At 46.9% G+C, this 16,161-nt stretch overlaps 1 protein-coding gene across 3 annotated transcripts in view; it reads right to left on the bottom strand.

Annotated features, from left to right (window-relative positions):
* Positions 1-16,161, bottom strand: part of Arsg (arylsulfatase G) — a 132,891-nt gene that overhangs the window by 1,595 nt on the left and 115,135 nt on the right. For all 3 annotated transcript variants that reach the window (XM_057773452.1, XM_057773450.1, XM_057773451.1), the window contains exons 10-11: positions 11,980-12,100; positions 5,009-5,099 (exon numbers count right to left, since the gene is read on the bottom strand). In XM_057773452.1, coding sequence (XP_057629435.1) covers positions 5,009-5,099; positions 11,980-12,100 — 212 coding nt within the window. The remainder of the gene's footprint in view (positions 1-5,008; positions 5,100-11,979; positions 12,101-16,161) is intronic.

Here is a 16,161-nt window from a genome sequence, read left to right as displayed (position 1 = left end):
AGTTTTCAGGTTTGTGTGGCCAGAGCTTTATACCCACCAAGCCATCTTACTGGCCCCTAAATCTGACATTTTTGAATTCCGATTCCTCCAATGGTGACTGTTGATCTTGGTGGATGTCAAGATGGTCCATTTCCCTGAGCTGAAGAGGATGTTGTTATATCACCCGAGTGCTGTGTGCCAGGATGACAGGTGTCTACACCCTTGCCCAGTCTGAGGACAGGCTTACGAAAGAATATAACTGTGATTAGAAGGGCTCAGCTGTGGTGTGTTCTCACCTCCAGACGACAGTACAATGCCACAGCTCAACTCAGCAAAAACAAATCTAGAGGGACCCAAGCCAGCACTCCAGAGACACGGCTTTCTGGTTCGATATGGACGGGAATGAAATGGGAACTCTCAAGAAGAATGAGGAGATCCCACAGCCTTCCACAGATCAAAGCCTCCGTTACGAGTCTCCTCCCATGATGGGCACTTGGGTTAAGCAGGAATTACCATCTTTGTCTAGAGTCGACAAAAATTTGATTCTCCATCACCAGCAAGGAGCACTTGAAGTTACACAAGCCCTGACAGTCAATCAAGCAAAAAAAAAAAAAAAAAAGCTGGGAGAGACTCATAAAAGTCTCATTGAGTATGGTGACACAAGCCTTTAATAGCAGCATGTGGGGGCCAGAGGCAGGCAGATCTCTGTGAGTTTGAGGTCTCTTGGAGATAGAGACAGACAGACAGAGAGACAGACAGACAGACAGATCCAAGCTGGAGTATTATCCAAGATGGGGCATGGTGGAGCATGCCTAGAATCCAGAGGTGGAGACAGGAAGATCAGGAGTGCAGGACCAGCCTCAGCTACAAAGTATATTGAGGCCAGCCTGAACTACATGAGACTTAATCTTTAAAACAATTATAAAACAATAACACCAGAACCGTGATGGATGGATCAGAACACACACAAAAAAAATGCTTATTACATGAACCAAACCCCAAAAACCAGTCAGACCCTCTGAACGCACACAAAGAATGGTACAGAGGCCACACGCTAGCCTCTACATGTATACCATGACACACAGACCTGCAAACATACTACACATCACACACAGTCACAATAAATCTCTCTTAAGGCAAGAGTACACTAGTGTGCTATGAACCACCATCCTCTAGCTAGCAAAATCAATTCTGGGAGACATATTTTAGCAAAGCAATAAAAACACTGTAGTGGAATAAGCAAGACAGGCAGAGGCTGCAAGGGACTCAACCCTGCAGAAAGGAAAGGTGCACGGTATTGTGTCACCGTGCTCCCCGCCCTGCCCCCAGGGAGGGCCACACAAGCAGTGTGGAGCAGGCAGAATTCCAGAGGAAAGCTGAGGCGATGATGATGGAAAATGACAGGCGAACGCCTCAGAGGAAGATAGCCGTAGAACACAAGCCTCAAATCTTCATGTGGTCAGCCTGTGGATCCTTGGCTGACCCCTGAAAGAGTGTCTGGAAAGAAGGAGAGACAGAGAGAGAGAGAGAGAGAGAGAGAGAGAGAGAGATTGGGAGGAGAAAGGGAAGGAGAGAGAGAGAGACAGAGAGAGAGACAGAGAGAGAGATTGGGAGGGAGGGAAGGAGAGAGAGACAGAGAGAGATTGGGAGAGAGAGGGAAGGAGAGAGAGACAGAGAGAGAGATTGGGAGGGGGGAAGGAGAGAGAGAGGGAGAGACAGAGAGAGAGATTGGGAGGGAGGGAAGGAGAGAGAGAGAGAGACAGACAGACAGAGAGAGACAGAGAGAGAGATTGGGAGGGAGGGAAGGGGAGAGAGAGAGACAGAGAGAGAGATTGGGAGGGAGGGAAGGAGAGAGAGAGAGACAGAGAGAGAGAGAGACGGGGGAGACAGAGAGATTGGGAGGGAGGAAGGAGAGAGAGAGGGAGAGACAGAGAGAGAGAGATTGGGAGGGAGGGAAGGAGAGAGAGAGACAGAGAGAGAGAGAGAGAGAAAGAGAGAGAGAGCACATCAGCAATTGGAAGACCAAAATAGCAGGTGCTTCTGTGCTTCTGTAACCACACGGAAGAAAGGTGTGGAGTGCTGTTAAATGACAGAAATGAGCCAGGCATGGTGGCGCAAATCTAAAACCTCAGCCCTCGAGACAGAGACAGTAGGACCAAGAGTCCCAGGCCAGCCTGGCCTATACAGCTCACGACTATCCTGAATTACAGAGTGAGACCCTCTCTCAAGAGAAAAATAAAAATGATGTGAAAAAGCAAAAGAAAAACAAAACTCTCCCTCTTATTTGCTACTGGCATCCCCCACAAAGTTCAGGGGAGCAACAGAAACCAGGGCCTAGGGTTAGAGACTTTTCTAAATGGAAGGACAAAATCTGAAAGGTAAATCCTAAGGACGTACAACAAAGCCGTCCCAAGTTCAAGGGAATGAACTGCAATTGACTTCCCATGCTAATAAAAGCCAACACCCAGTAGTCAGTCTCTACAGTATTCACCAATGCTTGCCACGATCCGATCACCAGCGCTCACAAAAACAGTGGGTGGAGGTGGAAGCCCACCTGTAATCCCAGCACTCAGGAGGCAGAGACAGAATCTCCAGAGCAAGCTGGCAGAATCAGTGAGGTCTGGCTTCAAGTGAGGAATTCCGCCTCATGGTATAGGATGGAGAGTAAAGAAGGAAGGTGTTTGATGTAGAAAACACCCAGGCACACGTACATGTGCATGCACATACACACACACACACACACACACACGCACGCACGCACGCGCACGCGAGAAAAGGAAAAGGAAGAAAGATGACTTTTGGAAAGGGGGTAGGGAGGAAAATCCATGGGCTTCCCTAGCTCTAGGCTGCGCACCTAAAGACTGGTTATCCTCCAAAGCCACTCCATGCTCGAGGCCACAACAGCATCTCCCCATCATGGAAGAACAAATTGTTCTCTGTCCTGACGGAGAAGGTGCCCACTCATAGGTACCCGCTCATCTGCCTCATCTGCATTTCCCAAATGCAGTTTTAAGTAATTAAGATGCAAACTTTTAAAAGGCATTGGGGAGGATCTGGAAAATGGCAGCATCCCCCCTCCTCCCCCGTTTGTACTTTTCCTCAGATGTGGCGAGAGTTCAGTGCCCCTGTCCCCACCCTGGCTCTCTTTCGAGTTTGAGATTGTAATTCCTGTCTGCCTGTGATCACTTTACACGGCCCTATTACTTCATGGTAAGGTTTACGATTCCAGTACTGTGGTGCCAAAGGCTTTGTGGCAGGGTTTTCCCTGCATGAAATCAATTCAGCCTGGAGGGCCCATGCCTCTGAGATCATGTAATGTAAGGGGCTCTGACCCCAAACTGTCCCTTAGACCATAGCAAAGATCTGACTGTTTTGTCTGAGGTTTAGGAACCACTGATTCTTGGATCATTTCTAAGATCCCTGGAGCTATGAACTCGAAGGGCTTGTTCTGGTTTTGCAACCACACTTTATACTCAGAAAACAAATTTCGTAGGGTTTTTAAAAATTATATAATTCTTTGAAAATCTCCAGCATGAAATAACCGAATCAAACTGAAATCTCCATTGAGTCCTAGCGGGAGTTTCTCATCTATTTTTGTTTTGTTTTTCATTGATTAACTTCAAAATGTTAGGGTTCTAACTAAGTGCAAAATCCTGGGACAAGCATTTCCAGACAGTTTAATTTTTTAATTTTCATTTTCTTTGTATACACACATGAGCATGTGTGCGTATGCTTGTGCATTGGTGTGTGTATTTGTGGTGTGTGCGCGTGTGTGTATGTGCATGCGTATGTGCGTGTGTGTATGTGTGTGTGCATGCGTATGTGTGCGTATGTGCGTGTGTGTGTATGTGTGTGTGTACGCGTGTGTGTATGTGCATGCGTATGTGTGTGTATGTGTGCGCGTGTGTATGTGCGTGTGTGTATGTGTGTGTATGTGCGTGTGTGTATGTGCGTGTGTGTATGTGTGTGTGTATGTGTGTGTGTCTGTGTGTGTGCGCGTGTGTGTCTGTGTGTGTGTGTACCATGCCACAGCAATTATGTAGAGGTTGAAGAACAACCTACAGAGTGGCTCTCTCCTTTCACCATGTGGATGCCTGGGGTCAAACTCACATCAGCAGGGTTGGAAGCGAGTACCTTGACCCGCTGTGCTAGTTAAGTTTTTGTTAATTTGACACAAACTGGAGTCTGGAAAAAAAAGTTCCCTCACTTGGAAAGAGAGAACCTCAATTGGAAAAAAATAAAAAATATCCCCATTGGATTGGCTTTTTGGCAAATCTGGAGGGCATTTTCTTGACTGATGACTGATATAGGAGGGCCCAGCCCACCAGGGGTGGTGACACCACTGGGCAGGTGGTCCTAGGAGGTGCAAGAAAGCAAACCGAGCAAGGCACAGAGAGGAAGTCAATAGATAACCCTTCTCCATGTCCTCTGCCTCGGTTCCTGCCTCGGTTCCTGCCTTGAGTTCCTATCCTGACTTCCCTCTGTGACGAACTTGGGACGTGTAAACCAAGAAACCCTTTTCTCCCCAAGATGCTATGGGTTATGGTTTTCATTACAGCAGTAGAAAGCAAGCTGGAACACCCAGTAAGCCACCTCTCCAGCCCCATGTGGCATTTCTAAAGTATACCTGCAAGACAATCTTTGAGTGGACCAAGGCGTAGGGAGGCTTCTGTTGGTCTGCTATGTAGACTTTTAAACTCTGAAACAGTTCATTGCCAAGGAATAATGTTTTTAAGGGTCTCTGAGCTCCTGATTCATCAGCAGCCAAAGCGGCATTTAAAGCCTAATTGGCAGCAAACTGTTCTCCTTGTGGAAAACAAGGAGGGCGAAGAGGCCAGAGCCCTGAGCCTGCTGCAGGAAGGCCTCGTCTCCCTTTTGGTGGGTCCAGAATGCCTTTGCTGGGCCCTCATGCCAAACTCAGGTTCAGTCGGCAGAGTCAGAGGTGCACGCTGGAAGCTCCTCAAAGAAGAGAGCCACACCCCCTCTCACAGGGAACCCCCAAGGTGTATACACGGGAGGTTCCACTTACCGGTAATGAAGAAGGCCTTGTGATGGTCCAGGCGAACGGTCTGCAGGGCGCCGTACTCTCCAGCCGCCCCACTGTTGGGGTGGAACAGCACCTGAGAGAGAGAGGGTGGCTTGGGTCTAAGAACACTATGCGGGGCCAGCAAGACGGCACCACAGGAAAACGTGTCTGACGCGCAAGCCTGACAACCTGAGCTCGAGCCCTGGAACCCATGTACAAAGACCTCACCTCAGCAAAGTGCAAGGGCAGAGCCGACTCTCCAAAGTTGTCCTCTGACCGCCACAGCCAGATGGAGCATGAATAATAAAAACCCAGAGACAGATATAGGGGTTCAAGCTGAAGATCAGAGAAGCAGAGCAGTAAGCCACTAGAGAGACCTTTTACCTCTACCAATGCTTAGACCGCAGGGGCGATCTTCAGACTGCCTAGACTGTAGCATTTCCACCAAACCTCAGACTCCACACACCAGTGAGTTAGTCTCTCCTTTATATTCCTCTCTCCGCCAAACCATATCGTTCCTGTCTCCATCTCCCAAGTGCTGGGATTAAAGGGTGTGAGCCACTACCACCTGGATCTGATTCCTTGCATAGCCCAGAGTAGCCTTGAACTCAGAGATCCAATTGCCTCTGTCTCCCTGGGATTAAAAGTGTGTGCCTCCACTCCCTGGCCTCTAGAGGCTTAGCTTTGTACTCTGATCTCCAGGCAGGCTTTATTTATTAAAATACAAATAAAATATCACTCAGCCAGATGTGGTACATGTGCCCCCCCCCAAGGCACATACTACATACATACCTATCTACATTAGAAAGAAAATCATGCTAGGTGCCATGGTCCCTACCCATACCTCTAAAATACTTACTGTCAAGCACAAGCCTGTGGCTGATGGGTGCCACCTTCCACTGCAAAACTGTCATTTCACTAGGGGCTTGGGAGGATGGTCTACAACTCTGAGAAGCTGAAAGATCTCACTGGGTTAGACTCACGGGCCCAATGCCGGCTCTGTAATCTGCAAGGTTTGCATGTCGGGGACCGGTGCTTTCTAATTTTACAAATTAAAAATTCTAACACAGCCACAGCAATGTTTTAAACACAGCTCAGGGCCCTTTTCTGGAGAGGGACTTCTTATAGCCGCTTGAGTCATACACCCAGGAGTCCCAGGTGCAGAAAGCAGCCTGCAAACAAGATGGCATACAAATATCCTGGGGCTGACGATGAAGCTCTGGCTCCTTCATCCCCGGATCACCTCTTGAAGTCTCTTCAGCAAGAATGGCATGAGAAATGTGAGGTTTCTCCGGCACCAAGCATAGCTTTGCCTCTGGACTTTTTATCACAGTGCTGGGGATCGAACCCAGGCCCACACAGAAGCCAGGCACACACTCTACCTCTGAGTTATGGCTCCAACCCTAGTCTGAACACAGACACCTATGACTCAGTCCCACTCCGCTGTGAGGAAATCTTTCCTGATTCAGTCAGACATGAAAGAATTACCCTCAAGAGCGGAAACACCTAATTCAGAGGTCCCGAGGGAAGGACTTGGTAGGAAATAAAAGGCCAGCATCCTTGGTAGGTTGGTGGGTTTGGGCTGGAGGCATGAGACTGCCCTGGTATGAATCATGTCCGTATATATTGCTGGGAAGGAACTTACATGAATCAAAGTTTCCGTGGGGCTTGGGGAAAAAATAATGAGAAACATCTGTTTGAGAGGGAAACAGCTGCCCCCCCCCACCCCCAGTTTCAGTACCCTGAGAGGATGCTGCCCTGGGCAAGGCTCTCCCACACCTGCTGCTTCCCTGCCCCTCCCATCAAACCTACGAATACCCCCAGCAGGCTTCCTCCAAAGAAGAAAGGAAGTCATTACTGAAAACCTCACTTCTTCCATCCCCAGAAAGCCACGCCCGTCACAGCCAAACACAGCTTTGCTCCCTTGAGAAGGGCTTGCAGGTGGAGACCACGGATGGACACAGGACCTGAACTATCCAGAGTCTCCCATCTGTGATATGTTCAGACCCCCCAGAAGACACAGTCAAGGTCGGTCTCTTCAAACCTGGTATCATTTGGGGCTCAATAACAGCTCCTCCCGAAGGAGAGGCTGCCACATTCGAAAGGTGTAAATGGCCCTAGCGGAAACTTCCAGAACCCGAGAAACAAAACTGGGCTGGCTTGTTCTTAGAGATAGGGGTGGGTTTCGAGACATTCATATAAGCCACCTGCTTGGAGCAGACCGTTGGCAGCCTTCTTGTTTATATAAACATGGAGAGAAGGCTGTAAGTTTACACGCAATCATGGCCACATATACTTCCTCTCCAGACGTCTGGTCCACAGTTGGGAGCTCAGTGACTTTATCTTCCGCAATCCTGCACAGACTTCCCGGTTCCTTTTCTTTCCTGTGTACTGGTCTGTTTTGCTACAATGTTGTTGTTTTGTCAAGCACAGGAGTGTCACCCTGTACCCTGTATTATCTCCTGAGGTGTTCTCCTGCACCAAATCAGGCTGGGGCGTATACAGCTTCAAGTCTCCAAAAGCAGGGGTGGGGAGAGGGGTGTCTGTCATCCGCATGTCACTCTCATGACACATATCACCACTAGGGGCCTCTCTAAGAGAAGTGATGGCTGTTCATGTTTCTGTAATGTACGGCTTCTGTTGTGCCAAAATGTTCATAGCCCACAGCTGGCCCGTATTGGAGTGGACCATGCAAATGCAGAGGTGTTGAGGAAACCTTCCCTTCGATGACAATATTTGGACCTGGTCATGAAAGATATGACTTGATCACCCATGATGTCACCACCTCCAGCTTCCATCTTGGAGTCAGGAGAATGGAAAGTGGGTCATTAGGTTCTGGAATGGGTACCCCTCCCCTCTCAGGCTCTTAGTCCTCTCTGCTATAGATATGAATAATTTGCACTGGTATGGATCTTGGTTTATTGATAGAAATTTAAGGTCAATTTTGTTATATGTCTATTTCTGCTCTTGGTTAAGGTATTGTGTTGGTGCAGCTCATTTAAAAATTTAATGTATAATTAAGAAATATAGGTAAATAGAGAGTCATCTATAATAGTCAAGCTTGTAGTCATATTAGTTAGATTTTCTAGATGTACAGAGATGTATTTCAGATTGATAGGCATTTTTAAAACCTTTCAAAGGCTACAGAATATGGCATTTAAAATGTTTAAGAACTCAACTTTTCATGACAATGAGATATATCTGTTCCTGGCAGCACCAATTACTTCAAGAGGAAGATGGGCACTGAAGAGGCTCCTTATGGAGTTGGTGAGCCATTTGGGCAAGAAACTGTTCTTGCCTGGACTGTTTGATAGTATTATGTGTAAACTGGACATGCAGGACCCACAGAGAAATGATGGCTGAACTTGCCTAAAGGTGAAATGGTCCTTCAGGGTTCCTGCTTCATGAAAGTGTCTGCCAGACATTCTTCAGGACACAGAAGAAAGTGGCTGACAAACTGCCAATATATGTGGAACTGTCTTTGAAATTTCCTGATTCATGGAAAAGTCTGCTGGATACTATGGGTCTGTAGGCTGAAGATGGATACCCCAACAGTACAGAAGAACTTTGGGTGACTGTCCAGGCAGCGAGATGTCTCTGTCAATTCTAGAGTTTTGGAAGTTGCTTACAATGCACTTTCTGTTTACTTAGGTAATAGTGTATCCTTCTGGAGTCTTTGATGGAGTTGAATAATTGGTAGTTAAAGTTTTCCTTAGTTATGATAAAAGATAAAGTGGATGTACATATTGTTTTTTTTAAAATATTTATTTATTATGTATACAATATTCTGTCTGTGTGTATGCCTGAAGGCCAGAAGAGGGTACCAGACCCCATTACAGATGGTTGTGAGCCACCATGTGGTTGCTGGGAATTGAACTCAGGACCTTTGGAAGAGCAGGCAATGCTCTTAACCTCTGAGCCATCTCTCCAGCCCCTAGATATACATATTATAACTATAATTCTTGTTTGATACCTGTTTTGTTATATGTAATTTTACTATGTTAAAGTTAAAACCTTCCTTTTTTATTTAAACAGAAAAGGGGAGGTGATGTGGGATTTCCCCTCTTATGCTGTGAATATCTTTGGTTAATAAAGAAACTGGCTTGGCCTGATAGGGTAGCACTTAGGTAGGCAGGGAAAACTAAACTGATTGCTGGGAGAAAGGAGGTAGAGTCAGAGAGAAGCCACATAGCCCTGCCGGACACAGATGCCGGAACTTTATCCAGTAAGCCACAGCCTCATGGCAACACGCAGTTTACTAGAAATGGGTTAAATTAAGATGTAAGAGTTAGCAAATAAGAAGCTAAAGCTAACAGGCCAAGCAGTGATTTATAAAGCAATGGGTATAAAGCTAGCAGCCACTGTTTTCCTTAAGACTCTCATCCCATGGCCCTGGGAGATGAATGAGGATATGTGTTTCTGGGCTGTTTCTCTCTTCAAATCTGGGCTACCCTTGCAATACAGAGAAGTCAACCGTTGAGAGGCACCTGAGTCATGTTTTGAGCTGACTGTCTAGGAAGTTCTTTGGGCTTCTAGAAACTGGAATAATTTCTAAGCCAACCCATATCAGAATCCTTTTAAGTGGAGGACAGATCTGTGGGTGGATACAAATTGCATTTATGAAGAGGTCCAAGGGGCTAGACAGATGGCTCAGGGGTTAAGAACAATTCCTGCTCTTGCAGAGGACCTGAGTTTGGTTCCCAGTACCCATACTGAGGCTCACAACTGTCTATAACTCCACTTGGCAGGGGATCTGGTACCTTCTTCTGATGACTGTGGGCACTATATACATGTAGTGTACACACATAAACTCAAGCACACACAATGCACATATGATATTTTTAGAGGTACATACATATTATGTATAGGGATGGATAGATGGATGGGTGAATTGGTGGGTAGGTGGGTGGGTGGGTGGATGGATTGATGCCTGGGTGGGTGGATGGATGGGTGGGTGGGTGGGTGGGTGGATGGATGGATGGATGGGTAGGTGGGTAGGTGGATGGATGGATGGATGGATGGATGGATGGATGGATGGATGAATGGGTGGGTGGGTGGGTGGATGGGTGGGTGGGTGGATGGATGGGTGGATGGATGGATGGGTAGGTGGGTAGGTGGATGGATGGATGGATGGATGGATGGATGGGTAGATGGGTGGGTGGATGGGTGGGTGGGTATATACAAAATTGTTTGTTTGGATCTGCTGGCCTTCCTCTAAAACTATTACAAACCTAAGACAATTTAGTCTCTTCATTTCAACAGTTTAGGTTGACTAGGAAAAAAACCAAACCCAAATTCATGGCCATCAATTATCCCTGTTCTTAAATTCCAAAGTAACCTTTTCTAGAGTGTCTACAAACACACTGAAAGAAGCCAGTGCTCTGGGAGGCTGGGCACAGCACCCACGTGAAGATGCCATCAGAAGCTCCCCATAGGCAGTAGGCTGACCACTACCTCCTAGACTGCAGGTGTGTGGAGGAATGTTACCAAGGCAATGTAGCTCTCCGATGGTGTCAAGACTTGTACCTGTTTCTCCCACTTGGCTCCTGGACTTAACCCAGTGAGTAAGCACAGATCTTATGCTAAAGGACAGCAAGGCTCTGCCCGGGAACAGAAGTAAGCACAAGACAGAGCTAGTGTCCATGGGAGGCCTGACAATGTCAAGAAGATCATTATTCTATTAGTAGCCATGGCGATAAACACCGAGGGGGGCACCCCTCCACGGAAGTCTTGGCTATTGTGGCTAGAGTCATACAGCACTTGCGACTTAAGGCAGAAAATGTCTTCCTGTGTCAGGCTGCTCCTGAAGAGGGCCAGGCCCGGAGAACCAACAGCTCTACGGAGAGAGACATTTGAGAGTGACCCAAGACTCCTCAGAGGACTGCTAGGGTATGATCTGCCAAGCCCTGAGAACGGCATCAGTACATGCAGAAGTGCAGAGGTCCACTCAAGGCCCAGCTTTGACTGACGTGGGAAGGTGCCTCAGTGCCCACAAGCACATATGAACCACTCCCATGTGACCCCCTCAAAGACATAAATAGACCCTTTGAAGCACGGGTCTCCACCTGGTTTGCTGGGTGCTCACTGGACTTTACTCAGAGGTCTCCAAGCTCCTCCAGCCCCCCCCCCCGTCACTTCCTTTTCCTTTTAGTAAATGGAAAACTCATGGAAGTGGCAGGAAAAGTCCATCAGGACGGACATTTCCTGGCTGCTATTTGGTGCTTCAGAGCACTCTAAGGAGAAGACAATAAGGAAGGGATCCTGGACCACAGAAGCCCAGCAAGTGCCAATGAGTCATGGCCAGGGGCTGCCAATTCAAGAATATTTATGGAGGCACATATTGGCTATCCCAGAACTTGAGAGGCTGAGGCAGAAGGATTGCAAGTTCCAGGTCAGCCTGTTGCAAGAGGATCTTTCAAAAATAAGCAAGTAAACAACAATAGAATAACAGGATGAGAAGTGAATGCTGGGAACATAGTGACCTTGCTGACTTTCATTCATTCATTCATTCATTCATTCATTCATCCATTCATTTGTTCGCTCATCCACTTTGCATGCACTGGCTGCCAGCTGGGTATGGATGCTGCTAGGTACATAAAAACTGAAATCTGAACCCAACAGATGGGTCCTTTGCCCCCAGAGAGCTTCCCTTCTAGCTGAGCCGACAACTGCGCAGGTATCTTGTCCAGCAAAGATGTGCTGAGTGCCCAAGTTATGTCAGAAAATTGAATGCACGCAGAAAAAGGAAACTAAACCTTAGACATGCATAATTCTACCCTAAGCCAAAACGTTAAGTAGAAATTTCGATTGGCAAACTGAATTACTGGAAGCGGTTCGTCTCTAAATTCTTCACTGAGAGCTTTTACAGAGAGTCCGTGCCAGCCATTGGCACGCACCTTCTGAAGGGTCCTTTGCATCAAGGTAGCAGGTGTGAGATGTGAGACACAGCCCAGACACAAGCCTCCTCCACTTACCCTGTGCCCCACCTGCGACCTGCCAAAGAGCACCTCGGAGGCATCAAGCCCGTCGAAGTTCCGGTTGGGAGGCAAGCTGGCTCCTGCCAGGGCTATCGCTGTGGGGAAGATGTCTAGTATGCTGCAGAAAGAACAAGATATGGTTTGTCTCAACACCTCCAGCTGTCCCTGGCTCTCCTGTGATCAAACCCCACCCTTAGCAGCACTGAGCAGAAGCAGAAAGCCCACGTTGTCTGTCTCCCTTTGGGTTTCTACCTGGATTCCTGCTACAAGAGGCAGGGGGGTGGTCAGATTTTATATAGGCTCAGATTCAGCTAACCCAGCTAACATCCAATTCTGCAGCTTCCTATTCTGTGGAATGTGTGCTTTAATGACAAGAGCCGCCTCCCAGGGCGGATGCGTGCGTAAAACAGGGAAGAGACACAGACGGAGCCTGGCACTTGCTGGCTGTTTGTCTTACAATGACTAACAGGGTCACACCTTTGAACCCAAGGACGAAGAATTGGCAGCTGCCTTATCAGGAGTAGTGTGTGGTAGGTGGCAGGTGTCTACAGGAAAACACTCGCTTCACTTTTTGTTGCCTGAGTCTCTCTTTCTCAGGAATAGCTAATCTTTAGCTGAAGCATGTCACATTTTAGTTATGACATGTAAAATACTCCACTTCCAAGACTTGGCTTTAACTCTTTTTTTTTTGTCCATTACAAAACAGTGGGAAAAAGTTAGAACATACAGACATAGAAAGAGAAAATAACACATAACTAGTTCACCGAGTAACTACTGTTAATTTCTTTTAAGAATTCAGATTCTGGGAACTGGAGAGATGGCTCAGCAGTTAAGAGCACTGGCTGTCCTTCCATAGGACCTGGGTTCAATTCCCAGCATCCGCATGGCAGCTCACAACCGACTCTTAACTCCACTTCCGGGAGATCTGATGCTCTCATCAGGCATACATACAGGCAAACCACCAATGCACATGAAATATAGATAGATAGATTATAGATAGATAGATGATAGATAGATAGATAGATAGATAGATGATAGAGAGATAGATGATAGAGAGATAGATATAGATAGATGATAGATAGATAGATATAGATGATAGATAGATAGATAGATAGATAGATAGATAGATAGATAGATAGATAGATAGATAGATAGATAGATATAGATAGATAGATAGATGATAGATGACAGTAAATAGATAGATAGATGATAGACAGATAGATGATAGATGACGATAGAAGATAGATAGATAGATAGATAGATAGATAGATAGATAGATAGATAGATAGATAGATAGATAGATAGATAGATAATGGATAATGATAGAGAGATAGATAGATGATAGATAGATAGATAGATAGAGATAGATGATAGATGACAGTAAATAGATAGATAGATGATAGACAGATAGATGATAGATGACGATAGAAGATAGATAACAGATAGATAATGATAGAGAGATAGATAAATGATAGATGATAGATAGATAGATAGATAGATAGATAGATAGATAGATAGATAGATAATTAAAAATTCTGTGTGTGCAGTATATGCATGTGTGTGCTTGTCCACATGTATAGGTGTGGAGGTCAGAGGTTAACATCAGACATCTTCCTCTGTCATTCTGCATCTTGTTTTCTGAGACAGGGTCTCTTGATACTTCAGCTTGGCTGGCCAATGAGTCCCCAGGATCCTTTATCCTCTAGCATGGGGGTTTCGAATGCGCCTTGGTGTCCAGCTTGTCCATGGGTGCTGGGGATCCAAACTCAGGCCTTGTCTGCAAGGACTTTACCCACTGAGCCATCTCTCCAGCCCCACCCACTATTAACACTTTTGGTGGGTCTTGTTAATGGGATTTTATTCCTTTCTGTTTGGTTTGTTTGTTTGTCAAGACCGTGTTTCACACACCCGGATCAGCCTTGAGATCCTGATCCTCTTGCCTCCACTTTCTGAAAGCTAAGATTGTGGGCTTGTGTCGTGTGATTTTTTTTTTTTAAAGTCACACGGAACTTCTTTGCCTATCTCCCAAAAGCAACTGTATTCATGTCACGAGATGGGGGGTGGGTCATCAGGAAGAACAGAGGGGTTACCCTTTCCACAGAGCAGTTTAAGAGAAGAAGGAACTGAGAGACAGTGGGACTTGCCAGAGCCAGGGGGTTGGGCCATGGGTTAGACTCTCCCAGAAAAGATGTCCCATCCTGAGGTTGGGACAGCATCAGAATTCAGGATCACGGGTTAGAAAGCTCTCAGGGCCATGTCTTTCCAATTTATCCACTCTAAGTTCTAGGGAGTGGCTCTCTGCCTCCCACAGAGGCTACAGAAAGGACCTGCCACGTGTGTAACGTCTCCGATCGGCCCACCTCCTTCCCCTCTCCAGGGTTCTGCCTATGACCTGCGGCAGAATTTCTCGTTGACTGTGGGACAAAGTGTTTCTGTTTGCCCGCAGCTTTCACAGCTCACGAGGCTGATGGCTTATCTCTTGAGATAGGCACTCCCGGAGCTGGCATCCCACACTGGTGTGCAGTCAAGTCACGCAGAATCAGCACTCAGCAGGGAACAAAACAGTCTGGAAACCTGTCCAGAGTCCGCAATCCCTGCCATAAGCCAGGAAGCAAAGAGATCTATCGACAGCATGGTCTGAAAAGGCTGTTTGTTAGAACTCATGCTCTCTCTCTCTCCACTGTACCCCTAAGAGAGAATAGTATCAAACCCATAAGCAAGAAAAACAGGATCTACATTCTACAATAGATCGTTTTGATTTGTGTGCCTATGAGCACATTGTGGAGATGTCTACACACTTGTATGCACACACAGAAGCTGGTAAAAGGTGTTGACTGCCCTCCTCTGTCACTATTCCTCTGAGGCAGCGTCTCTCCCTGAACCTAGAGCTTGTGTGTTTTCTGCAAGTCTGCAAGTCGGCAAACCCTAGTGATTCTCCTCGCTCTCTGTCTCATCCCGCCCACCGTGGAGTTGGGGTTACAGGCATTCGTGGGGTATCCAGCTTGTTATGTGGGTGCTGGCATCGAAAGCCCAGTCTTCTTGATTGTTTAACAAACACTCTTGACCAATATGCCACCTCTTGACCAACACACACACACTATGTTAGATTTTGTGAAATGGTCTGGGGAGATAGCTCAGCCACAAAAGTGTTTGCCTTGCAAGTACAAAGATGTGTGCTTGATTCCCAGAAGGCATGTTTACAGATATCTGGGCAGCAGAGTCCTCCCAGCACTGGGGAGGTGGAGATGGATGGATCCCCGGATCTCATGGGCCAGTCAGCCTAGCTTAATTGGTGAGTTTTAGGCCAGTGCCTGAGGAACAACAGGAGTCCTCTGGCCTCCATACACAAGAGCATACACACACACACACACACACACACACACACTCATACACTCTCTCACACACACTCAGACACACATACACTCACGAACACATTCACATATACACATTCACACACATACTCACTCACACAAATTTGAAGTGGACTGTAGGCTTTCTTTGTTCATCGTAAGACATCAGCATCACAGACAGGCCCAACCAGGGAAACAGACCTGGCACTGAACTTTCAGAATGAATTACATACTTTCTCTCCTCAGTTTTTTTCTTTCTCTGCATCGTGAGGTTTGGCATCCTACCTACACAGCACTAAACTGAATTAACGCTCAGGGGATCCCAGTGTGACAGAGTCTGGCATGTCCTTCAGAGGTTTCTAGTCTCCCCAGAACTCCAAGAGAACTCTCACCCACAAAGGAAACTTCTTCAACAGGTCTGGCGATTCCCACTGATCAAGGTAACCCAGTCCAGCACAGGCATGCCGGGCTGTCAGAAAGCCATTCCTCAAAGAATGGCAGAAACCCAGCCCCTGAGGTTAGCCCTGGGACAGGGAAACGCTTCCTGGAACACACCGACCCAACGCTGGGCTTTCCTGCACGTGAACCTGGAGGGCAGATCTGTCCTACCGAGGCTCCTTGTGAGCCTCCAGACCTCAGTCTTAACCCAAGAAACAGGTCCTGGAAGTCTTTGAAACCTTAAAGAGATAAAACAAACACAAAAGAAAACCCCAAACCTGCAAAACCCAACATTGCCTGTCCAGCATGTTTCTTCTGATGCTCAGCTTTTTGTCGGCTGGGTTCTGACCTGGGCGGGGAGTTTTGCTTTCACAGGTTTCTTCTTCTAATT

The sequence above is a fragment of the Chionomys nivalis genome, chromosome 7 (assembly GCF_950005125.1).
Source record: "Chionomys nivalis chromosome 7, mChiNiv1.1, whole genome shotgun sequence".
NCBI classification, from domain to species: Eukaryota; Metazoa; Chordata; class Mammalia; order Rodentia; family Cricetidae; genus Chionomys; species Chionomys nivalis.
Note: the sequence above shows the minus strand (reverse complement) of the source record. Positions and strands in the feature narration are given on the sequence as shown.